Source organism: Eleutherodactylus coqui, chromosome 5 (assembly GCF_035609145.1).
Source record: "Eleutherodactylus coqui strain aEleCoq1 chromosome 5, aEleCoq1.hap1, whole genome shotgun sequence".
NCBI classification, from domain to species: domain Eukaryota; kingdom Metazoa; phylum Chordata; class Amphibia; order Anura; family Eleutherodactylidae; genus Eleutherodactylus; species Eleutherodactylus coqui.
The window spans coordinates 4,472,604-4,498,418 of NC_089841.1; the positions used below are offsets into that span (position 1 = coordinate 4,472,604).

At 41.3% G+C, this 25,815-nt stretch overlaps 1 protein-coding gene across 1 annotated transcript in view; it reads right to left on the reverse strand.

Moving 5' to 3' along the window:
* LOC136627217 (zinc finger protein 585A-like) overlaps positions 1-25,815 on the reverse strand; it is a 151,740-nt gene that overhangs the window by 124,980 nt on the left and 945 nt on the right. Inside the window, exon 2 of the mRNA XM_066602146.1 lies at positions 6,335-7,400. Within this exon, the coding sequence (XP_066458243.1) occupies positions 6,335-7,400 (1,066 nt within the window). The remainder of the gene's footprint in view (positions 1-6,334; positions 7,401-25,815) is intronic.

Below are 25,815 nucleotides of genomic sequence, written 5' to 3' on the forward strand. Positions count from 1 at the left end.
ATGACAGCGGTGATGTGTAACGCACAGCAGAGCCAGGAAAGAATTTTGCGCAAGCCTGCTGTAACACTTAGCTGGCTGCGTATTAATTAGGACTACTACCCCCAGCAGAGACGCAGTACGCTCAGGACGGTCACAGGCAGCCCAAATAGAATGTTTTTTCCCAAATTCTTTTGGAAAAGCCCACTGCCTATATACACAGTATATCTCTTTCACTGTCCCTGCCTCACCACTACTGGCCCTGGACTATGTAAAATTACTGCAGACTGTTTCGAGTAACAAGCACCATCGAGTACGCTAATACTCGAACGAGCATCAAGCTCGACAGAGTACATTCGCTCAACTCTACTGTTGAGCTGTTTGGCAAGCTGTCAGTTTGCCGGGGGAACGACACTCCAAGGAATATCAACTGATCCGCTGTGAGAGTGCACCATCTATCGAAGGGTGATTTGTGCACTTAGATGCTCTGGCGCGTGATTGACTGCTTTAGATGCTCTGGCGCGTGTGCTATGCAGGATTCTTGAGTGATGGTCAACACAGGCGCACTTGCTTACACTATAATGTGATGTGTACAATACACCTCTCTATGCGCATGCGCGCTGGGGCACAGTGAAGTCTCGCTGCTGTGGTATCACGTGGCGATGGCCAGCTCTCACGCATGCGCAGTCACTCACAAGTGACGTGGCTGTTCGAGCATCGCGAGCATTGCCAGGTCCCACACATGCGTGGTTACCTATTAGTGATGCGTTCTACTGGCAGGAGCACTTGCAGACATTTTGACAACGCGAGATTATGAGGTGAGCCAGCGCATGCGCTGTACGACCGGGGGACGCTGCCAACATGTTGAATGCTGCTTTTGATCTGTGATTAACAGGCGATTTGGGTAGTGATACCTGCTTCCTATTCCTGCATCCACCTATCGTGATTATGTGTTCAGGGGTATGTCTTTTATGTATGTGCTTAGCAGCTAGAGATTGGCTGGTTTGTCTTTGGGGTATGTATATTTTTTCGGGTGTGTTGGGTATATGTTCAGACTTGCCAAAGACCACTGTGAAGGTAGTCGAAACGTTGTCGCATTTTATGGGCACAATAAAGGATCTTTACACTGGATCAAGTGAGTTGTAAATACTATTAAGGAACTCCTTAGGATGCTGCTTCAATTAATGTATGGACTCTTTTTTTATGTAGTGTAACTAGGGCTTATTTTGGGGGTAGGGCTGATATTTCAAGCCTCCCTGAAAATGAGCCTAGGGCTCATTTTCAGGGTAGGTCTTATTTTTGGGGAAACAGGGTATTACCAAGCCTGGCCATTGCAGTGTGAACCGAGCCGTTTGCTTCCTGCAGAAATCAGCTCATTGCAGGTACTCACTGACAAGGTAAACAGCTGATCAGTGGAGATCCTGTGCGGCGGAACCCCACTGATCTATTAATGATGGCCTATACTGCGGATAGACCATTAACCCTTTCCTATCCACTGTCTGACGTCTGAAGACATTATGATTTAAGGCTGTACAGTGCCGATGTTGGAAGACGACTGTCGGGGTTCTCTTACTGTACATTGCCAGCCTCTCTGCTGTTGGAGCCTATCCAACGTGTCACCTCATGCAGTACTGGCTTTAGCCAGCAGATAGCGCCGTTGTATAACGGCAGAAAAAGAGTAAGACCCCTAGGAAAACCTGGATACAAATTGGAGTAGAAAGGGTTAATAATTTACAACTGGACAAACCCTTTAAGGAAAAGGACTAAACCAAAACATTAATAGAAATGCATGTATTAGAGTAAAACCGCTTGTGTCATCTGATTGCCTCATCTAGTAAAAACATCATAAACAGAGACCAAGACGGGAGAGTTCACTTCATAACGATTTATGATACAGAATACAAACAGACTGGAAACATCTGTTACAAAAGTCAGAATATATTTAAAGGGGATCCGTTCGTTGGGACCAACATTCCCAAAAAGGCTTGATGTTCCTTATGGTAGGCCAACAGCTTGCTTGCAGCCAACAACCTGAGAGTAACGGAGGCCCACGAGATGGGCTGCTGATTGGGCCGATTCTAAATGGTTTTCTTTCCAATTAGACTCGTGAAACATTTGAGGTAAATATCTTCTTACCAACTGATTCCATCTGTATGTCTGCGCTAGTGGAGGGGAATATTGATCATTTCCTTCCTTTTTCTCCTCCCCCTCTACTAGACACAAACACACTAGTGAAAAACTGACTACTAGAGATGAGCGAACGTGCTCGGCCACGCCCCTTTTTTGGCCGAATACCGCGATTTTCGAGTACTTCCGTACTCGGGCAAAAAAATTCGGGGGTCGCCGTGGCGGCGCGGGGGGTTGCAGCGGGGAGTGGGGGGGGAGAGGGAGAGAGAGAGGGCTCCCCCCTGTTCCCCGCTGCTACCCCCCATGCCGCCACGCCTCTCTCCGCCCCCCGGCGCACCCGAGTACTTTTCACCCGAGTAGTGAAGTACTCGAAAATCGCGGTATTCGGGCGAAAAAGGGGCGTGGCCGAGCACGTTCGCTCATCTCTACTGACTACATTATATATTGGAATACATTTACGATTTTCTGCGCGAGGCAACAAAATGACCAAACATTAACGCTAACCTGTAATAGTAACGATCTGCTCGACCACGGATCTTATCAATAGCTTTTATGTATTTTTTCATAAAAAGTTTTCATATATTTTAAAGCTGTAATAATATAATTGCAGGGGAATCTGTCTTGAGGTTCATGCTGCCCGAACCATGACAGATATGCACAGCACCCCCATGTAAGTGTTAGGCCTTAGTCACACGGGCGTTTTTTCCCGCGATTTGCGGATCACATGACAGATGCGCATCCGCAAATCGCGTGACCGGGCCGAAAAATCGCCCGAAAAAACTGCTCCTAGCTGCATTTCAATAGAAACGGGCCGGAGCTGTCCAGCGCATTGAATTCAATGGGCAAACATCGTTCTTCTCTGCCACAGCTGTTACAGCTGTGGCAGAGGAGAATGATTTGTCTTCTATATGTTTTCAATGGGGTCGGCGCTGCTCCCGCGCCGGCCCCATTGAGCGCATATAGAGAAGAGAACAGGAATCACAGATTGCACATAGGTGCGATCTGCGATTTCTGTTCTATAATTTATCGGACGAGCGCATAAGAAGCGCTCATGTGTCCGATACCATTGCAAAGCAATGGTTTTATAAAATCGCCGGACGCATGCGCAAATCGCGTGAAAAAACGCCCGTCTGACTGAGCCCTTATTCTGAATCGCTGCAGCAATTCAGAATAAACACACTTAGAAGTTCCCCTATCTGACTTAGAATAGAGCTCTGGAGTCAGAGGCGGGCCGGGGTCTTCCCGCTCACCAACCACAGCATGTAGACTGATAGCTCCGCTCCCTGTTCATGTAATCAGGCAGCATGCTGTGAGCAGGTGGGCGGGTAGAGTCTGGGCCGCCTCTGTCTCCAGAGGTCTGTCCCTCAGTCCAACACGTAAACTTCAAAGTGTGTTTATTCTGAAACCATGCGACGATTCAGAATAGCACTTACACGGGGCGCTGGGCGTTTCTGTCCCGGGTTCAGGCAGCAGGTTCCCTTTAACTCATTGTGTACTGTAAGGATGTTCTGTGAGACCATTACAGTTATTGTAATGTAGTTCCTGAAACAGACATTCCTGCCGAATTGTTTCTGCCGAAGAGTAAACATATCCCTGTCTTTTATTTGACTTCTAAAGCATAAGTATCTTTAGGTTTAAAGTATACCAGTGAGATATCTGTTATAATCTCTATATGCAAAGAGCCATGTGGCAAACTGCAGTATTTTAGGCATTTACTAACGGACAGCACCTGAACCCCCCACTACCGTTCTTGCCAGGCAGGAAATGGCTGGAATAAGTCTATTGAAGGGGGACCACCCACTAGAGGTTTCTTTTCTGCTGCAAATTTGCTCCTATTTTTTCTTCCAATTCACAGGAGCAGGTAAGTCTATAGTAATCTCAATCTTCACAGTTATAGACGAAAATAATAATTTTTATTAAGATCCTTTTAAAAAAGACATATATGGGCTATACGGACTCACATAACATAAACACAAAGGGATGTCACCGTATCCCTTCCACACAACAACTTTTAATTTTTTGATCGGGAAATCCCGATGATAGTAAATAACAGGAACACTTCGTAGTATGACCAAGATCGATCAATGTGATGACATCTACGAAAGTAGGAATAAACTCATAGGATTGTCCTCAGATCATTCAGTGTAGTCTGGGAGATGTAAGTGAGTTTATAGATACGAGCTCAAATTCGGGCTCAGTTCGGGCTCAACGCGTTTCCCCACAGTTTGTGTGGTTCCTCAGGAGCAGAGCCTATATCGGGCTAGCTACTTGTGTTGTTATACACCGTTCTGTGTTGCGTGATTGATAGAATTCTTGTGATATACCAATAATTTAGCAACCTCTGATACTAGATACATTTCCCATATGATGTGGGATCCCTTCAATATTATATGTTATTTATCAGATAAACCATTAGAAATAAGGAAGAGAAAAAACGTTTTCCTCCTTTATAAAAGTCACGCCTGCATTAATCCTTTGTGGAATGGTATATTCAGGGACTGTAAGCACACAACCAATTGCTCAAACAATGGTAACCGTCACCTGTCAGATGGCAGAAGGTGCTGCATGTAGCCATTATGTATATAATGCTTATAGCAGGTCCAAAGGATAATTAGGATTGTGACTTATTAGTGTTAGTCACTAAGAGCAGTACAGACGCCTACATAGGCAGGTTTGTTTCCTATAAAGGAAGCGTCTGTAACAGATGCCAAACAACCATAATCAGCTATGTGGCATGTGAGATCAGCAGCAGCATAGATAACGATCAGCCTATTTAATAGAGCTGTCTTTAGCCAATTCAGATGTAATTAGGTTGTTTTTTTCTCACGGTGCAAAGTGCACCATTTATTGGCTCCTAGGATATCAGCTATGTGGCATGCAAGATCAGCAGCAGCATAGATAACGATCAGCCTATTTGATAAAGCTGTGAGCCAGAGACATGAGTACTTTAAAATTGGCTAAAGACAGCTTTATTAAATAGGCTGATCGTTATCTATGCTGCTGCTGATCTCACATGCCACATAGCTGATTATGGTTGTTTGGCATCTGTTACAGACGCTTCCTTTATAGGAAACAAACCTGCCTATGTAGGCGTCTGTACTGCTCTTAGTGACTAACACTAATAAGTCACAATCCTAATTATCCTTTGGACCTGCTATAAGCATTATATACATAATGGCTACATGCAGCACCTTCTGCCATCTGACAGGTGACGGTTACCATTGTTTGAGCAATTGGTTGTGTGCTTACAGTCCCTGAATATACCATTCCACAAAGGATTAATGCAGGCGTGACTTTTATAAAGGAGGGAAACGTTTTTTCTCTTCCTTATTTCTAATGGTTTATCTGATAAATAACATATAATATTGAAGGGATCCCACATTATATGGGAAATGTATCTAGTATCAGAGGTTGCTAAATTATTGGTATATCACAAGAATTCTATCTATCACGCAACACAGAACTGTGTATAACAACACAAGTAGTTAGCCCGATATAGGCTCTGCTCCTGATGAAGCACACAAACTGTGGGGAAACGCGTTGAGCCCGAATTTGAGCTCGTATCTATAAACTCACTTACATCTCCCAGACTACATTGAATGATCTGAGGACAATCCTATGAGTTTATTCCTACTTTCGTAGATTTCATCACATTGATCGATCTTGGTCATACTACGAAGTGTTCCTGTTATTTACTATCATCGGGACCTCCCGATCAAAAAATTAAAAGTTGTTGTGTGGAAGGGATACGGTGACATCCCTTTGTGTTATGTGAGTCCGTATAGCCCATATATGTCTTTTTTAAAAGGATCTTAATAAAAATTATTATTTTAGTCTATAACTGTGAAGGGCATATTTTTTCTTCCAATTGTCAATGGGACTTCCTAATGTTAAAAATGCTAAGTTGCGTTGCGTCGCGTTGCGGTTTTAACATTGGGAAGTCCCATTGACAATTGGAAGAAAAAATAGGAGCAAATTTGCAGCAGAAAAAAAAATGCTAGTAGGTAGTCACCCTAAATGTGTAAATATGATCAGATTAAGCCTGACAAAATATCTGGTAAGGGCTTAAAACACATTGCTTATTTGAAAGTCCGTTTACAATAAAGGGTAGTGTCTGTATATTTACACCACCAACAGTTCCTTATGTTCAGTGCCCAGAGTCTCCAAGGTTTTTAATTACGTATTTTTTCCTTGTACTATTTGTAATACGTAACATTAAAAAAATGGTTACTTCCGTGTGTGAGTGTTACAATGTTTAAGTAGATGTGATTTCTGGGTAAAACATTTCCCACATTCTGAGCATGAATAGGGCTTCTTTCCTGTGTGAATTCTCTGATGTGTAACAAGATGTGATTTTTCGGCAAAACATTTCCCACATTCTGAACATGAAAATGGCTTTTCTCCTGTGTGAATTTTCTCATGTGCAACAAGATGTGATTTACCTGCAAAACATTTCCCACATTCTGAACATGAAAACAGCTTTTCTCCTGTGTGAGTTCGCTTATGCACAACAAGAGTCGATTTATTTGTAAAGCCTTTCCCACATTCGGAACATGAATACGGCTTCTCTCCTGTGTGACTTCTCTCGTGTGCAACTAGACTTGATTTCTGAATAAAACATTTCCTGCATTCTGAACATGAATACGGCTTCATCCCAGTGTGATTTCTCCAATGTATTACAAGGCTTTTTTTGAGAACATAACATTTCCCACATTCTGAACATATATACGGCTTCTCTCCTGTGTGACCTCTCTCATGTTGAATAAGATTTGATATTGCAGCAAAATATTTCCCACATTGTGAACATGAGTATGGTTTCTCCCCTGTATGACTCCTCCCATGAATAACAAGATATGATTTCTGATTAAAACATTTCCCACATTCTGAACATGAATACGGCTTCTCCCCTGTGTGACTTCTCTCATGTATAATGAGATTTGATTTGTAGGGAAAATGTTTCCCACATTTTGAACATGAATACGGCTTTTCTCCTGTGTGTATTCTCTCATGTATAAATAGCTTTGATTTATAAGGAAAACATTTCCCACATTCTGAACATGAATACGGCTTCTCTCCTGTGTGAGCTCTTTGATCCTGAACATTCTTTCTGTGACTTTTCTTCTGCTTATCAGGCTGTGATGAATCAGAAGACAGGCCTTGTGTAAGAGGATCAGATGGCAGATCTGTGCAGTGAAGGGCTGAGGGTATATCTGGGATAATGACCTGCTCTTCATCCTGTGAGATACCAACATCATTTGAACATGTCAAATAACCCTCTGAGCTCCTGGTCCGGTCATCTGCCAATAACAAAATTAATTGTATTAATTTTAAATAGAATAACCCTAAATATTATAGCAAGTTTATTGAATTCTATATAGTTTCGTGGAACAAAATTCAATTAACTGATACAGCAGTAGCAAAACATCACAGTCTAACAGTAGACGTCAGGCAAGGACAAGTGGGTCGACTATGATGTCTGGTTAGCAGGCTGCTCTCTTGCAGTTTTCTACCTAGGTGATGAAGCCAGCATCTTCATAGTTTCATATCTCACTTTCTGTCACCACACTTCTCTATTGAATGCTCAGGGAAGAATGATAGACCTGTGAGTTGGTGTTATTAGTTGGTTAGTAGAGATGAGCGAACGTACTCGTCCGAGCTTGATGCTCGGGCGAATATTAGGGTGTTTGGGATGCTCGTTACTCGTAACGAGTACCACGCGATGTTCGGGTTACTTTCATTTTCTTCCCTGAGAAATTTGCGCGCTTTTCTGGCCAATAGAAAGACAGGGAAGGCACTACAACTTCCCCCTGCAACGTTCAAGCCCTATACCACCCCCCTGCAGTGAGTGGCTGGCGAGATTAGGTGTCACCCGAGTATTAAAATCTGCCGGCCCGCGGCTCGCCACAGATGCGTTCTCACTTAGCTGAGGGAAAGTGCTGTTGATGCCGGGGCTGCTATAGGGAGAGTGTTAGGAGTGATTTTAGGCTTCAAGAACCCCAACGGTCCTTCTTCTCTATATGCGCTCAATGGGGCCGGCGGCAGCAGCGCCGACCCCATTGAGAACATATAGAAGACAAATCATTCTTCTCTGCCACAGCTGTAACAGCTGTGGCAGAGAAGAACGATGTTTGCCCATTGAATTCAATGGAGCGGCAATACAGCCGCTCCATTGAAAGCAATGGGTTGCCGGCGTGCACGGGGTGAATTGTCGGGAAGGGGTTAAATATATAAGCCCTTCCCTGCAATTCATCCTAAAATGTGTTAAAATAAAAAAAAATTGTATACTCACTTTTCCGCTGCAGCCGGAGTCCAGCCGCGGCCGCTGTCAGTTCTCCTGAACTGCTTCTTGGCACTATTCAGCCGGCGGGGCTTTAAAATCCCCGCCTGCTGAATGATCTTCCTCTGATTGGTCACAGCCCTGACCAATCAGAGGCTGAAAACACTCACACACCCATTCATAAATTCATGAATGGGTGAGTAACTGCTGCCTCTCAGCGCTGAGCCAATCAGGGGCAGGTCTGACTCACATCCATTCATGAATTCATGAATGGGTGTGAGTGAGGCATGCCTCTGATTGGCTCAGCGCTGAGCCAATCAGGGGGCAGGACTGACTCACACCCCCATCACACCCACTGCAGGACGGCCACGCGGAGCTCAGGCTGCCGGCAGAAGGTGAGTATACAATTTTTTTTTATTTTAACACATTTTAGGATGGATTGCAGGGAAGGGCTTATATATTTAAGCCCTTACCGACAATTCATCCCGGGCTCGCCCGCAGCACATTGCTTTCACTGGAGACGGCTGTATTGCCGTCTCCATTGAATGCAATGCGCTGGACAGCTCCGGCCCGTTTCTAATGAAACGCGGCTAGGAGCAGATTTTCGGGCGATTTACGGGCGACTTGCGCGCAGCGGTCACGCGATTTGCGGATGCGCATCCGTCATGCGATCCGCAAATCGCGCAAAAAATCGCCCGTCTGACTAAGGCCTTAGTCAGACGGGCGTTTTTCGCGCGATTTGCGCATGCGTCCGGCGAATTTTTATCGGACACATGAGAGCTTTTTATGCGCTCGTCCGATAAATTATAGAACAGAAATCGCAGATCGCACCTATTCCTGTTCTCTTCTCTACATGCGCTCAATGGGGCCGGCGGCAGCAGCGCTGACCCCATTGAGAACATATAGAAGAGAAATCATTCTTCTCTGCCACAGCTGTAACAGCTGTGGCAGAGAAGAACGATGTTAGCCCATTGAATTCAATGGAGTCGGCTGTATTGCTGGCTCCATTGAATTCAATAGGCTAACATCGTTCTTCTCTGCCACAGCTGTTACTGCTGTGGCAGAGAAGAACGATCTTTATGCTGACAGTGCGGGGGGGGGGGGGGCACTCTTGCCGCTATTGTGGCTTAATAGTGGGACTTGTGAACTTGAGATGCAGCCCAACATGTAGCCCCTCGCCTGCCCTATCCATTGCTGTGTCGTTCCCATCACTTTATTGAATTGCCCAGATTTTCACACATGAAAACCTTAGCGAGCATCGGTGAAATACAAAAATGCTCGGGTCGCCCATTGACTTCAATGGGGTTCGTTACTCGAAACGAACCCTCGAGCATCGCGATAATTTCGTCCCGAGTAACGAGCACCCGAGCATTTTGGTGCTCGCTCATCTCTATTGTTGAAGTTTACCCCAAAAATCAGAGGTATCTTTGATATATGAAGTTGCTTCAGAGGCGTGTCTACATTGGTTAGTCCATCTCACACACTCTAACAGCTACATTCACTTTAGCACAGAGCAAACAAGGGGAGCAGATAGAGAAGCCATGGCTTTGGAGCAACTTTAACCTATCAATTTCCAAGTTCTCAGATATACGGGGGTCTCAAGTGTGGAGACACCCATATAGAATGAAAATGTTTTGGCAGACGCAGAACCAATTTTACTTACAATCTGTGGAGGAAGGGGGAAACCTGCTAGACCATGTCACCAACATGATGGCCATTTTGAATGCCACCATAATTAATTAAACTCTACTTGTTTCAATGGGAAGGTTGGTGTGTGATATTTCAAACTGGTGGAGAATTTCATCAAAAGAACAATGGTGTGCTTAATCTTAACGTTATTCATTCTCGTATTTGCACAGTGATTTTTCTACAGGCAGTGTGAGTGATGACATTATCTCAAGCAGAACATGTTGAGATCATCTTTATGTCAGTGGCACTAAGCACACGTGTCATCTCCACCAAAACAGACCAGTTCCAATTGGCCTGAGAAAGTCCTGCCTCTAACTAAAGCATCACTGTTCTTGTTGTTTTTAAAAACTAATGATAATACATGAATCGTAATAAATTATAATTATTACAAGTGAGGCATGTTCTAGCCAAGTTGCAAATGTCTTTGTATAAAATATCTGCGGTTTGTGGAATTAATCTGATGACTTGCAATTACATTCAATGTGTGTCTGATTTGAAAGCTTCATCGATGCTCAAGCATTGACTATTCATTTGGATACCTGAAAACATACCAATTAGCAAATAATTTCGCTAGCAGTGACATGGCCCAACAGGTTTTCCCCATCCTGTGCAGCTTGTATGCAAAAATGCATCACCAACTGCCAAACCCTTTTCATTCTCTATGGGTGTTTTCACAATTTTGAGACACCCTGTATATTGTTTAAATGAGGATGTGGGGCCCATTCTGTAAGCTGAGGCTGCTTCAGAAAATCCCTCCTCATAAGCTAAACAAAACTAGAAATATTGTGACGGCCTTTCCCAACAGCTCTTGATAATACCAAGAGGATTGCAGTACTTACTGCCAAAACTGAAAAGATTACTTTTAAACTTCTTATATGCCTTCAATAATAGACTAAATAAATCAGAATGGCTTACAGACTTATTTTTAAGTTTAAGAATGCATCCTAGTTTTGTACTTAATAATGCAGCTTCATTTTTCACTTTAATTGGAAAAGACTTTTGTATAATTTTAGTTATTACTGAAGTGATTTTAAGATAGAAAATATTAACCAAAATTTAGCACAAAATAAAACTATGTTCATTCATTTAAAAAATGAATGCAAATGTACTCAATATTTGTAAAAATGATCAATTTTCAAAATTAGAATTTTTTTTGCTTGTAGGACAGACTGTCACAGTACAAAACGTTACTAATAATTAACAATTACCATTCTGAATGTCTACTTTTACTTGCCATCATTCTTTAATGCCCTTTTAATTTTTGGGACATTTTACAAGGGTGATCATTTAGCAGGAATTTTGTCAGAATTAGACTTTTTCAAGGACCAATTCGGTTCTTATGTGGCTTTGAGAGTCATATGTATTAAATCCTCCATAAGCCTTTCCATTTTAAAAATGGCCCCCCTAAAGTGCATTTAGGGAGCTTGTTAGCCTTTTATCTATTTTACAGGAATTTCTGCAAAGTGGAGGTGAAATTTCAAAACTTACATTTTTGTGCATTTTCATTCCAATATTTCATTTTCAATTTTGAATCATTTTTAAAAAAAATATAATCTCTTTTTATTAAGAAATGCTTAATAAAACATATAAGTCCGAGAAGCATATCCATACAGATACAGGAAGAAACGTACATTGATGAATGAGACACGAAGCTCCCGCAAGAGATACACTCTGTCACAGTTTAAAACGCTCATGAATTTTCTCATAACTATTTTAATTCTATTAGGATTGTGTCTTTTAAGCGCATCATAAGACAATGGGGATGCCAGTAACCATAAAACAGTAACCTATAGACCAATAAAGGGGGGTATGGGTGAGGGGGGGTAGAGCGACATCTATGCTGATTCTCAATAGACTCTGGGCTGAAGACTTGCTATTTGGTTATTTATGAAGTATTTCCTCCGTAACTGTATGTGAAGCCCTCAATGGATGAGGGGATGTGTCTGAGATAAGCAGAAGTGGGGTATCAGATTGATATTATTGGGACCTTCTGGTTATTTTTTAAAATCAATCCATGGTGACCAAATAGTTAGAAATTTATTTTTGGTGCCGTTCTCCCAGTTTATGAGTTCCTCAAAGCGGTCTCTTTGGTGTATTCTTTTTTCCCATTAGGTTAGGGATGAGCAGCTTGGCTGTGGATAGTAGGACTGTTGGCAGGGAGTCTTTTCTTGGTGTAGACACTCAAAATTACTATAAGGCGATACATATCGCTAGGTGGCTCTCATTGGTAAACTGGAACATAAACCTACAATCCTTCCACATGGAAAGAGACCTTCAGAGTACAGAAGACCACTACCTGCTTTAGTCCAACAAGAGAATACAAACACATTAAGCTTATAAACCCAAATATACATGCCACAGTAAAAGTGATGAGTTACGTCAAAATGGTTCTGCAACAGGCAAACTTTCCCCACATATACACGTGCTTCCTCATTAGCAAAAATTCTTCTCCACCCTCCCACATCTGGAACAGGATGTCTATGACAATATATGAAATCCTAAAAGGCCTTAAAATTACAAAATTAGAACAAATTGTACTCTCACCCTAAACTACAAACCCAATTTCTTGGAAGCATTACATTTTCATAAACTACTCACGAAATTTCAGGATCTCTACCATAATGCACTAAGAAACCCGCTATGGTTTGAAACCTATCTATCTTTCCCCAAACCGTGTAAACAACTAATCTCTAAGCTTCACAAGGGAGTACTCCTAGACTCGACCCCACATAATCTCTAAGCTTCACAAGGGAGTACTCCTAGACTCGGCCCCACATAATCTCTAAGCTTCACAAGGGAGTACTCCTAGACTCGGCCCCACGCAAGCCGTGGTAGTTAAGGGAATGGGAAAAGAGAATTAATCATCACCTTGCTAAACAAAATACAGACAAAATCCTAAGCAACTCTCACGGTTTCTCAAGATGCATCCGCATTCAAGAAAATTCTTTTAACCTTATTACGAGATGGTATAAAACTCCCCACCAACTATTCAAACTGAAGTTAACACATTCTGATAACTGTTGGAGATCTGGCCACTAAGGAGGCACTCCTCAACATTCGGTGAATTGCCCAGGGATAGTTCCGTAATGGAAAAAAGTATTTTCCCAAATCAACAAAATCTGTTCAACCTCATTAAAATTGGCACCGGAGGAGGTATTACATTGGCGACCATCTAAAAACTTTACTTCAAACCATTTTTTGTATCACAGCAGAAGTTATCAGTGAAGTGAAACTGATTATTTATGACCCTGATTCTACAGTTTTTAGAAGTACCCCACATGCGGTTCTAGTGTGCAGTGCAGGCTTCGGTAGTTAAGAAGCTTCTTGTTGATTTTTGGGGTCTTCTTCTTCATATGATGTTTGTCCAGACACTAGTCCAGCTTTGCTGAAGCCAATAGAGACCAAAACACAAATACCCTCCTTCCCCATTGAAAAAACATATCTAGGAGACTACACATCCTTCAAGGGGTTATCATTTTTCACTAGGGGCAATAGGGAAGAAAAATCCTGAGGTAACAGGACAGTGGAAGCCCTCAAAAGTGACCCCATTTTAGAAAGTACACAACTCAAGGAATTCATTGCTACCATTTTTACCGTGTTTGTGGAAATTGTTAACATTGGACTACAAATAGAAAGTGTCCTATTTTTATACGTAGGTATAGCCATATATATTACAGGTGGCAAAAAGATAAAAGCAACCCAAAATGTGTTACACAATTGCTTCTGAGTGCAGAAACGCCCCATATGTGGTCACGAACTGCTGTTTGAACACAAGGCGGAGCTCAGAAAAGATGGAGCTCTATTTTGAACTTATTTTCGGGTGCCATTTTGCATTTTCAGAGGCCCTGAGGTAACGGAATAGTGAAATTCCCCTGAAAGTGACCTCATTTTGCAAACTACTACTTGCCAACAGAGCGAACTGTACTGAGGAGGAGTTGTGATCTATGGAGGAGTGTTGAACGCCACAGAGAGAACCAGAAGAATCAGTAAAGATTAGTCTGAATTCAATTTAGGAATCAGGAGATCATTGACACCTTGCAGGGCCCAGTGACAATGAAGGGTAGGGTTTATCCATCACAGGGTATCTGGAGAAAACTCAACAAACATTGGGAGAACATAAAAGCTCCATGCAGAGGATGTCCTTGGTGGGATTTGACCTATGAACCCCAGCTGCAAGGCAACAGTACTAACCACTGAGCCACCGTACAGATAATGCGGCTGGGTGTTATTGTTCTGTCTGGATGCAGGGTGTCACACAAGGAAATGATTATCTGGCTTTTATGAAGAACAGTTTTTTTAACCCCTTAAGGGTGCAGCATTTCTCCCCCGTATTCGTTTTTTGTCCCTTTTAAAAAAATCCTAATTCTTTTATTCAACCATCGATGCAGATGTCTGAGGGCTTGTTGTTGTTATTGTGGTGCTACATAATGTGCTGAAAAGCGTAAGTAAATTCTAAGTGAAGTGGAATGGAAAGAAAATGAAATTCCGCCATCTTTGGGTGCGTCTTGTTTCTACGGCGCACAAACTGCAACGAAAATGCCATAACTTTATTCTACCGGTCGGTACGATTGTTACAATACCAAATTTATATATTTTTTTGCATAATACGTTTTTCAATTATTTTCTGCCGCCATCTTCTGACCACAATAACTTTGTTATTCTGTTGTAATAGGTGTACAGGGGCTCATTTTTTGCGATACATTCTGCAGTTTCTATTGGTACAATTCTGGAGTAAATACGACTTTTTGATCGCTTCTTATTACATTTTCTCTTGGAGGCAGAGTGACCTCAGTAGCATAACCAAATATGTTTCTTTATAAATATTTAGAATCTTTTGTTAGAAATATGACAAAAAGATTTTTTCCTATTTTATTTTTTTAAACTTGTCCAGAGGGGACAAGAACTTGCGATGGTTTGATCATTCCTCCAGTATGATGTAATGTCACAATGTCCCAATATACAGAGATCTCACAGGCAATATATCAAACCATGCCACAGGCATGAGTTAATAGGCATTCTGTAATGGCAGCACTGTGGCCTTTCAGAAGGCCCTCAACTGCCGCAGCCACTGCAAAACCACCTGCGATCTAATTGCGGGGGCAGTGCAGGACCCCTGTACATTAATCAGGCATTTAAATGCCACTCAATATATTCTGTTATCCGGCCCCATGTCCCCATGTTGTATATTCTGTTATCGGGATCTATCTCCCCATGTTGTATATTCTGTTATCCGGGTCTATGTCTCCATGTTGTATATTCTGTTATCCGGGTCTATGTCTCCATGTTGTATATTCTGTTATCCGGGTGTATGTCTCCATGTTGTATATTCTGTTATCCGTGTCTATGTCCGCATGTTGTATATTCTGTTATCGGGGTCTATGTCCCCATGTTGTATATTCTGTTATCGGGGTCTATGTCACCATGTTGTATATTCTGTTATCGGGGTCTATGTCCCCATGTTGTATATTCTGTTATCTGGGTCTATGTCTCCATGTTGTATTTTCTGTTATCCGGGTCTATGTCTCCATGTCGTATATTCTGTTATCGGGGTCCATGTCCCCATGTTGTATATTCTGTTATCGGGGTCTATGTCTCCATGTTGTATATTCTGTTATCCGTGTCTATGTCCGCATGTTGTATATTCTGTTATCGGGGTCTATGTCCGCATGTTGTATATTCTGTTATCTGCGTCTATGTCCCCATGTTGTATATTCTGTTATCCGGGTCTATGTCTCCATGTTGTATATTCTGTTATCTGGATCTATGTCTCCATGTTGTATATTCTGTTATCCTGGTCTATGTCTCCATGTTGTATATTCTGTTATCCGGGGTCTATGTCCCCATGTTGTATATTCTGTTATCCGGGTCTATGTCTCCATGTTGTATATTCTGTTATCCGGGGTCTATGTCCCCATGTTGTATATTCTGTTATCCGGGTCTATGTCTCCATGTTGTATATTCTGTTATCCGGTTCTATGTCTCCATGTTGTATATTCTGTTATCCGGGTCTATGCCCCCATGTTGTATATTCTGTTATCCGGGGTCTATGTCCCCATGTTGTATATTCTGTTATCCGGGTCTATGTCTCCATGTTGTATATTCTGTTATCGGGGTCTATGTCCCCATGTTGTACATTCTGTTATCGGAGTCTATGTCTCCATGTTGTATATTCTGTTATCCGGGTCTATGTCTCCATGTTGTATATTCTGTTATCCTGGTCTATGTCTCCATGTTGTATATTCTGTTATCTGGGTCTATGTCTCCATGTTGTATATTCTGTTATCCGGGTCCATGTCCCCATGTTGTATATTATGTTATCCGGGTCTATGTCTCCATGTTGTATATTCTGTTATCCAGGTCTATGTCTCCATGTTGTATATTCTGTTATACGGTCTATGTCTCCATGTTGTATATTCTGTTATCCGTGTCTATGTCCCCATGTTGTATATTCTGTTATCGGGGTCTATGTCCCCATGTTGTATATTCTGTTATCCAGGTCTATGTCTCCATGTTGTATATTCTGTTATCAGGGTCTATGTCGCCATGTTGTATATTCTGTTATCTGGGTCTATGTCCCCATGTTGTATATTCTTTTATCCAGGTCTATGTCTCCATGTTGTATATTCTGTTATCTGGGTCTATGTCCCCATGTTGTATATTCTGTTATCCAGGTCTATGTCTCCATGTTGTATATTCTGTTATCCGGGGTCTATGTCTCCATGTTATAGATTCTGTTATCCGGGTCTATGTCTCCATATTGTATATTCTGTTATCTGCCTCTGTGCTCCATGATGTATATTCTGTTATCTGGGTCTATGTGTCCATGTTGTATATTCTGTTATCCGGGTTTATGTCCCCATGTTGTATATTCTGTTATCCGGGTCTATGTCCCCATGTTGTATATTCTGTTATCCTGGGTCTATGTCTCGATGTTGTATATTCTGTTATCAGGGTCTATGTCGCCATGTTGTATATTCTGTTATCAGGGTCTATGTCTCCATGTTGTATATTCTGTTATCCGGGTCTATGTCTCCATGTTGTATATTCTGTTATCCAGGTCTATGTCTCCATGTTGTATATTCTGTTATCCGGGGTCTATGTCTCCATGTTATAGATTCTGTTATCCGGGTCTATGTCTCCATGTTGTATATTCTGTTATCTGCCTCTGTGCTCCATGATGTATATTCTGTTATCTGGGTCTATGTGTCCATGTTGTATATTCTGTTATAAGGGTCTTTATGTCTCCATGTTGTATTATTCTGTTATCGGGGTCTATGTCTCCATGTTGTATATTCTGTTATCAAGGTCTATGTCCCCATGTTGTATATTCTGTTATCCCGGTCTATGTGTCCATGTTGTATATTCTGTTATGCGGGTCTATATGTCTCCATGTTGTATATTCTGTTATCTGCCTCTGTGTCTCCATGTTGTATATTCTCTTATCCGGGTCTATGTCTCCATGTTATATATTCTGTTATGTGCCTCTATGTCTCCATGTTGTATATTCTGTTATCCGGGTCTATGTCCGCATGTTGTATAATCTGTTATCCGCGTCTATGTCTCCATGCTGTATATTCTGTTATCTGCCTCTATGTTTCCATGTTGTATATTCTGTTATCCGGGTCTAAGTCTCCATGTTGTATATTCGGTTATCCGTGTCTATGTCTCCATGTTGTATATTCTGTTATCCGCGTCTATGTCTCCATGTTGTTTATTCTGTTATCCGGGTCTATGTCTCTATGTTGTATATTCTGTTATCTGGGTCTATGTCCCCATGTTGTATATTCTGTTATCCGGGTCTATGTCTCCATGTTGTATATTCTGTTATCCGGGTCTATGTCTCTATGTTGTATATTCTGTTATCTGGGTCTATGTCCCCATGTTGTATATTCTGTTATCCGGGTCTATGTCTCCATGTTGTATATTCTGTTATCTGCCTCTATGTCTCCATGTTGTATATGCTGTTATCCGGGTCTATGTCTCCATGTTGTATATTCTGTTATCCGGGTCTATGTCTCCATGTTGTATATTCTGTTATAAGGGTCTTTATGTCTCCATGTTGTATTATTCTGTTATCTGGGTCTATGTGTCCATGTTGTATATTATGTTATAAGGGTCTTTATGTCTCCATGTTGTATTATTCTGTTATCCGGGTCTATGTCTCCATGTTGTATATTCTGTTATCTGCCTCTATGTCTCCATGTTGTATATTCTGTTATCCGGGTCTATGTCTCCATGTTGTATATTCTGTTATCTGCCTCTATGTCTCCATGTTGTATATGCTGTTATCCGGGTCTATGTCTCCATGTTGTATATTCTGTTATCCGGGTCTATGTCTCCATGTTGTATATTCTGTTATCCAGGTCTATGTCTCCATGTTGTATATTCTGTTATCCGGGGTCTATGTCTCCATGTTATAGATTCTGTTATCCAGGTCTATGTCTCCATGTTGTATATTCTGTTATCTGCCTCTGTGCTCCATGATGTATATTCTGTTATCTGGGTCTATGTGTCCATGTTTTATATTCTGTTATAAGGGTCTTTATGTCTCCATGTTGTATATTCTGTTATCCAGGTCTATGTCTCCATGTTGTATATTCTGTTATCCGGGGTCTATGTCTCCATGTTATAGATTCTGTTATCCAGGTCTATGTCTCCATGTTGTATATTCTGTTATCTGCCTCTGTGCTCCATGATGTATATTCTGTTATCTGGGTCTATGTGTCCATGTTTTATATTCTGTTATAAGGGTCTTTATGTCTCCATGTTGTATTATTCTGTTATCTGGGTATATGTGTCCATGTTGTATATTATGTTATAAGGGTCTTTATGTCTCCATGTTGTATTATTCTGTTATCGGGGTCTATGTCTCCATGTTGTATATTCTGTTATCAAGGTCTATGTCCCCATGTTGTATATTCTGTTATCCGGGTCTATGTGTCCATGTTGTATATTCTGTTATGCGGGTCTATATGTTTCCATGTTGTATATTCTGTTATCTGCCTCTGTGTCTCCATGTTGTATATTCTGTTATCTGTCTCTGTGTCTCAATGTTGTATATTCTGTTATCTGCCTCTGTGTCTCCATGTTGTATATTCTCTTATCCGGGTCTATGTCTCCATGTTATATATTCTGTTATGTGCCTCTATGTCTCCATGTTGTGTATTCTGTTATCCGGGTCTATGTCTCTATGTTGTATATTCTGTTATCTGGGTCTATGTCCCCATGTTGTATATTCTGTTATCCGGGTCTATGTCTCCATGTTGTATATTCTGTTATCCGGGTCTCGTCCCCATGTTGTATATTCTGTTATCTGGGTCTATTTGTCCATGTCGTTCATTCTCTTATCCGGGTCTATGTCTCCATGATGTATAGTCTGTTATCCGGATCTATGTCCCATGTTCTGTATTCTGTTACCCGGGTCTAAGTCTTCATGCTGTATATTCTGTAATCCGGGTCTATGTCTCCATGTTGTATATTCTGTTATCTGGGTCTATGTCCCCATGTTGTATATTCTGTTATCTGCCTCCGTGTCTCCATGTTGTATATTCTGTTATCTGGGTCTATGTCCCCATGTTATATATTCTGTTATCTGCCTCTGTGTCTCCATGTTGTATATTCTTTTATCCGGGTCTATATGTCCCATGCTGTATATTCTGTCATCTGCCTTTATGTCTCCATGTTGTATATTCTGTTATCCGCGTCTATGTCTCCATGTTGTATATTGTGTTATCTCGGTCTATGTCCCCATGTTGTATATTCTGTTATCCGGGTCTATGTCTCCATGTTGTATATTCTGTTATCCGGGTCTATGTCTCCATGTTGTATATTCTGTTATCCAGGTCTATGTCTCCATGTTGTATATTCTGTTATCCGGGGTCTATGTCTCCATGTTATAGATTCTGTTATCCGGGTCTATGTCTCCATGTTGTATATTCTGTTATCTGCCTCTGTGCTCCATGATGTATATTCTGTTATCTGAGTCTATGTGTCCATGTTGTATATTCTGTTATAAGGGTCTTTATGTCTCCATGTTGTATTATTCTGTTATCTGGGTCTATGTGTCCATGTTGTATATTATGTTATAAGGGTCTTTATGTCTCCATGTTGTATTATTCTGTTATCCGGGTCTATGTCTCCATGTTGTATATTCTGTTATCTGCCTCTATGTCTCCATGTTGTATATTCTGTTATCCGGGTCTATGTCTCCATGTTGTATATTCTGTTATCTGCCTCTATGTCTCCATGTTGTATATGCTGTTATCCGGGTCTATGTCTCCATGTTGTATATTCTGTTATCCGGGTCTATGTCTCCATGTTGTATATTCTGTTATCCAGGTCTATGTCTCCATGTTGTATATTCTGTTATCCGGGGTCTATGTCTCCATGTTATAGATTCTGTTATCCAGGTCTATGTCTCCATGTTGTATATTCTGTTATCTGCCTCTGTGCTCCATGATGTATATTCTGTTATCTGGGTCTATGTGTCCATGTTTTATATTCTGTTATAAGGGTCTTTATGTCTCCATGTTGTATATTCTGTTATCCAGGTCTATGTCTCCATGTTGTATATTCTGTTATCCGGGGTCTATGTCTCCATGTTATAGATTCTGTTATCCAGGTCTATGTCTCCATGTTGTATATTCTGTTATCTGCCTCTGTGCTCCATGATGTATATTCTGTTATCTGGGTCTATGTGTCCATGTTTTATATTCTGTTATAAGGGTCTTTATGTCTCCATGTTGTATTATTCTGTTATCTGGGTATATGTGTCCATGTTGTATATTATGTTATAAGGGTCTTTATGTCTCCATGTTGTATTATTCTGTTATCGGGGTCTATGTCTCCATGTTGTATATTCTGTTATCAAGGTCTATGTCCCCATGTTGTATATTCTGTTATCCGGGTCTATGTGTCCATGTTGTATATTCTGTTATGCGGGTCTATATGTTTCCATGTTGTATATTCTGTTATCTGCCTCTGTGTCTCCATGTTGTATATTCTGTTATCTGTCTCTGTGTCTCAATGTTGTATATTCTGTTATCTGCCTCTGTGTCTCCATGTTGTATATTCTCTTATCCGGGTCTATGTCTCCATGTTATATATTCTGTTATGTGCCTCTATGTCTCCATGTTGTGTATTCTGTTATCCGCGTCTATGTCTCCATGTTGTATATTCTGTTATCCGGGTCTATGTCCGCATGTTGTATATTCTGTTATCCTGGTCTATGTCTCCATGCTGTATATTCTGTTATCTGCCTCTATGTTTCCATGTTGTATATTCTGTTATCCGGGTCTAAGTCTCCATGTTGTATATTCGGTTATCCGTGTCTATGTCTCCATGTTGTATATTCTGTTATCCGCGTCTATGTCTCCATGTTGTATATTCTGTTATCCGGGTCTATGCCTCTATGTTGTATATTCTGTTATCTGGGTCTATGTCCCCATGTTGTATATTCTGTTATCCGGGTCTATGTCTCCATGTTGCATATTCTGTTATCTGGGTCTATGTCTCTATGTTGTACATTCTGTTATCCGGGTCTATGTCTCCATGTTGTACATTCTGTTATCCGGGTCTCGTCCCCATGTTGTATATTCTGTTATCTGGGTCTATTTGTCCATGTTGTTCATTCTCTTATCTGGGTCTATGTCTCCATGATGTATAGTCTGTTATCCGGATCTATGTCTCCATGTTGTGTATTCTGTTACCCGGGTCTAAGTCTTCATGTTGTATATTCTGTTATCCGGGTCTATGTCTCCATGTTGTATATTCTGTTATCTGGGTCTATGTCCCCATGTTGTATATTCTGTTATCTGCCTCCGTGTCTCCATGTTGTATATTCTGTTATCTGGGTCTATGTCCCCATGTTATATATTCTGTTATCTGCCTCTGTGTCTCCATGTTGTATATTCTTTTATCCGGGTCTATATGTCCCATGCTGTATATTCTGTCATCTGCCTTTATGTCTCCATGTTGTATATTCTGTTATCCGCGTCTATGTCTCCATGTTGTATATTCTGTTATCTCGGTCTATGTGTCCATGTTGTATATTCTGTTATCCGGGTCTACATCTCTCCATGTTGTATATTCTGTTATCCGGGTCTCTATGTCTCCATGTTGTGTATTCTGTTACCCGGGTCTATGTCTCCATGTTGTATATTCTGTTATCCGGGTCTATGTCCCCATGTTGTATATTCTGTTATCCGGGTCTATGTCCCCATGTTGTAGATTCTGTTATCCGGGTCTATGTCTCCATGTTGTGTATTCTGTTATCCGGGTCTATGTCCCCATGTTGTATATTCTGTTATCTGACTCTTTGTCTCCATGTTGTATATTCTGTTATCCGGGTCTATGTGTCCATGTTGTATATTCTGTTACTCGGGTCTATGTCTCCATGTTGTATATTCTGTTATCTGGGTCTATGTTTTCATGTTGTATATTCTGTTATCCGGGTCTATGTGTCCTTGTTGTATATTCTGTTATCTGGGTCTATGTCCCCATATTGTATACTCTGTTATCTGCCTCTGTGTCTCCATGTTGTATATTCTGTTATCTGGGTCTATGTGTCCATGTTGTATTATTCTGTTACTCGGGTCTATATGTCACCATGTTGTATATTCTGTTATCCGGGTCTATGTCTCCATGTTGTATATTCTGTTATCTGCCTCCGTGTCTCTATGTTGTATATTCTGTTATCTGGGTCTATGTCCCCATGTTGTATATTCTGTTATCTGCCTCTGTGTCTCCATTTTGTATATTCTGTTATCCGGGTCTCTGTCTCCATGTTGTATATTCTGTTATCTGCCTCTGTGTCTCCATGTTGTATATTCTGTTATCTGCCTTTGTGTCTCCGTGTTGCATATTCTATTATCCGGGTCTATGTCTCCATGTTATATATTCTGTCATCTGCCTCTATGTCTCCATGTTGTGTATTCTGTTATCCGGGTCTATGTCTCCATGTTGTATATTCTGTTATCTGGGTCTATGTCCCCATGTTGTATATTCTGTTATCTGCCTCCGTGTCTCCATGTTGTATATTCTGTTATCTGGGTCTATGTCCCGATGTTGTATATTTTGTTATCTGCCTCTGTGTCTCCATGTTGTATATTCTGTTATCTGGGTCTATGTGTCCATGTTGCATATTCTGTTATCCGGATCTATATGTCTCCATGTTGTATATTCTGTTATCTGCCTCTATGTCTCCATGTTGTATATTCTGTTATCTGGGTCTATGTCTCCATGTTGTATATTCTGTTATCCGGGTCTATGTCTCCACGTTGTATATTTTGTTATCCAGGTCTATGTCTCCATGTTGTATATTCTGTTATCTGGGTCTATGTCTACATGTTGTATATTCTGTTATCCGTCTCTATGTCTCCATGTTATATATTCTGTTATCTGCCTCTATGTCTCCATGTTGTATATTCTGTTATCTGGGTCTTTGTCCCCATTTTGTATATTCTGTTATCTGGGTCTATGTGTCCATGTTGTATATTCTGTTATCCGGGTTTATATGTCCGCATGTTGTATATTCTGTTATCTGGGTCTATGTGTCCATGTTGTATATTCTGTTATCCGGGTCTATATGTCTCCATGTTGTATATTCTGTTATCCGGGTCTATATGTCTCCATCTTGTATATTCTGTCATCCGGGTCTATGTATCCATGTTGTATATTCAGTTTTCCGGGTTTATGTCTGCATGTTGTATATTCTGTTATCCGGGTCTATGTTTCCATGTTGTATATTCTGTTATCCGGGTCTATGTCTCCATGTTGCATATTCTGTTATCCATGTCTATGTCTCCATGTGGTATATTCTGTTATCCGGGGTCTATGTCTCCATGTTGTATATTCTGTTATCCGGGTTTGTGTCTCCATGTTGTATATTCTGTTATCCGTGTCTATGGCTCAATGTTGTATATTCTGTTATCTGGGTCTATGTCTACATGGTGTATATTCTGTTATCCGGGTCTACGTCTCCATGTTGTATATTCTGTTATCCGGGTCTATGTCTCCATGTTGTATATTCTGTTATCTGGGTCTATGTCTACATGTTGTATATTCTGTTATCCGTCTCTATGTCTCCATGTTATATATTCTGTTATCCGGGTCTATGTCTCCATGTTGTATATTCTGTTATCTGCCTCTGTGTCTCCATGTTATATATTCTGTTATCTGCCTCTATGTCTCCATGTTGTATATTCTGTTATCTGCCTCTGTGTCTCCATGTTGTATATTCTCTTATCCGGGTCTATGTCTCCATGTTATATATTCTGTTATGTGCCTCTATGTCTCCATGTTGTATATTCTGTTATCTGGGTCTATGTGTCCATGTTGTATATTCTGTTATCCGGGTCTATATGTCTCCATGTTGTATATTCTGTTATCCGGGTCTATATGTCTCCATGTTGTATATTCTGTCATCCGGGTCTATGTATCCATGTTGTATATTCGGTTATCCGGGTTTATGTCTGCATGTTGTATATTCTGTTATCCGGGTCTATGTTTCCATGTTGTATATTCTGTTATCCAGGTCTATGTCTCCATGTTGTATATTCTGTTATCAGGTCTATGTCTACATGTTGTATATTCTGTTATCCGGGTCTATGTCTCCATGTTATATATTCTGTTATCTGCCTCTATGTCCCCTTGTTGTATATTCTGTTATCTGCCCCCGTGTCTCCATATTGTATATTCTGTTATCTGGGTCTATGTCTCCATGTTGTATATTCTGCTATCCGGGTCTATGTCTCCATGTTGTATATTCTGTTTTCGGGTCTATGTCTCCATGTGGTATATTCTGTTATCCGGGGTCTATGTCCCTATGTTGTATATTCTGTTATCTGGGTCTGTGTCTCTATGTTGTATATTCTGTTATCCCGGGTCTATGTCCCTATGTTGTTGATTCTGTTATCCGGGTCTATGTCCCCATGTTGTCTATTCTGTTATCCGGGGTCTATGTCTCCATGTTGTACATTCTTTAATCCGGAGTCTATGTCTCTTGTTAGGACCAGGAGACCAAGGTGTTGTCTGGTCTCCTGATCTTGTTTTTTTCCAACGGTCACAGGGTTACTGTGTCCAGCTCCTCCACCCAGCTGGTAACTATCTGCAATCAAGCTCCTATGTAAACCCTGCAGTCTGCATGCACCATGCCTGCTCTGATTTTACTTCTTGTGATTTCGTGCAAGCTCCTGGTTCAGTCTGTCTGAATGCAGTCAGTGGTGTACTGTCTCTTCGTGGTTTCCCAGATTCCTGGGTGCATACTTCTGGTTTCTGTCTGTCTGTCTCTACTTTATGTAGGTCATCACTGCTCAGGTCTGCTTCCATTTTAACTTTCTGTTTGCTCCTGCATATCTGCGGGGCTCGGTGCAGTGATCCTGGATTCCCTCACCACGAAGTAGGGAGGGACATTTAGGAGCCGGGGTCAGGAAAAGCATCCTGGCCGCTTTACCATCTGGAGTACCTCCAGGACAGGGACACCTCATCCATGTAGATCACGGTAAGACCCATTTCTGTAGCTGTGCTGTGTTCTCGCTCTTGTCCTGCCGTCACCTAGGTGTTAGCTGCCTCCCCTGCCGGGTGCTTTCATTTGGCAGAGAGACACAGTGGATCCACTAAATCCATAACATCTTTATGTTGTATATTCTGTTACCCGGGTCTGTGGCCCCAGGTTGCATATTCTGTTACCCGGGTCTGTGGCCCCAGGTTGCATATTCTGTTACCCGGGTCTGTGGCCCCAGGTTGCA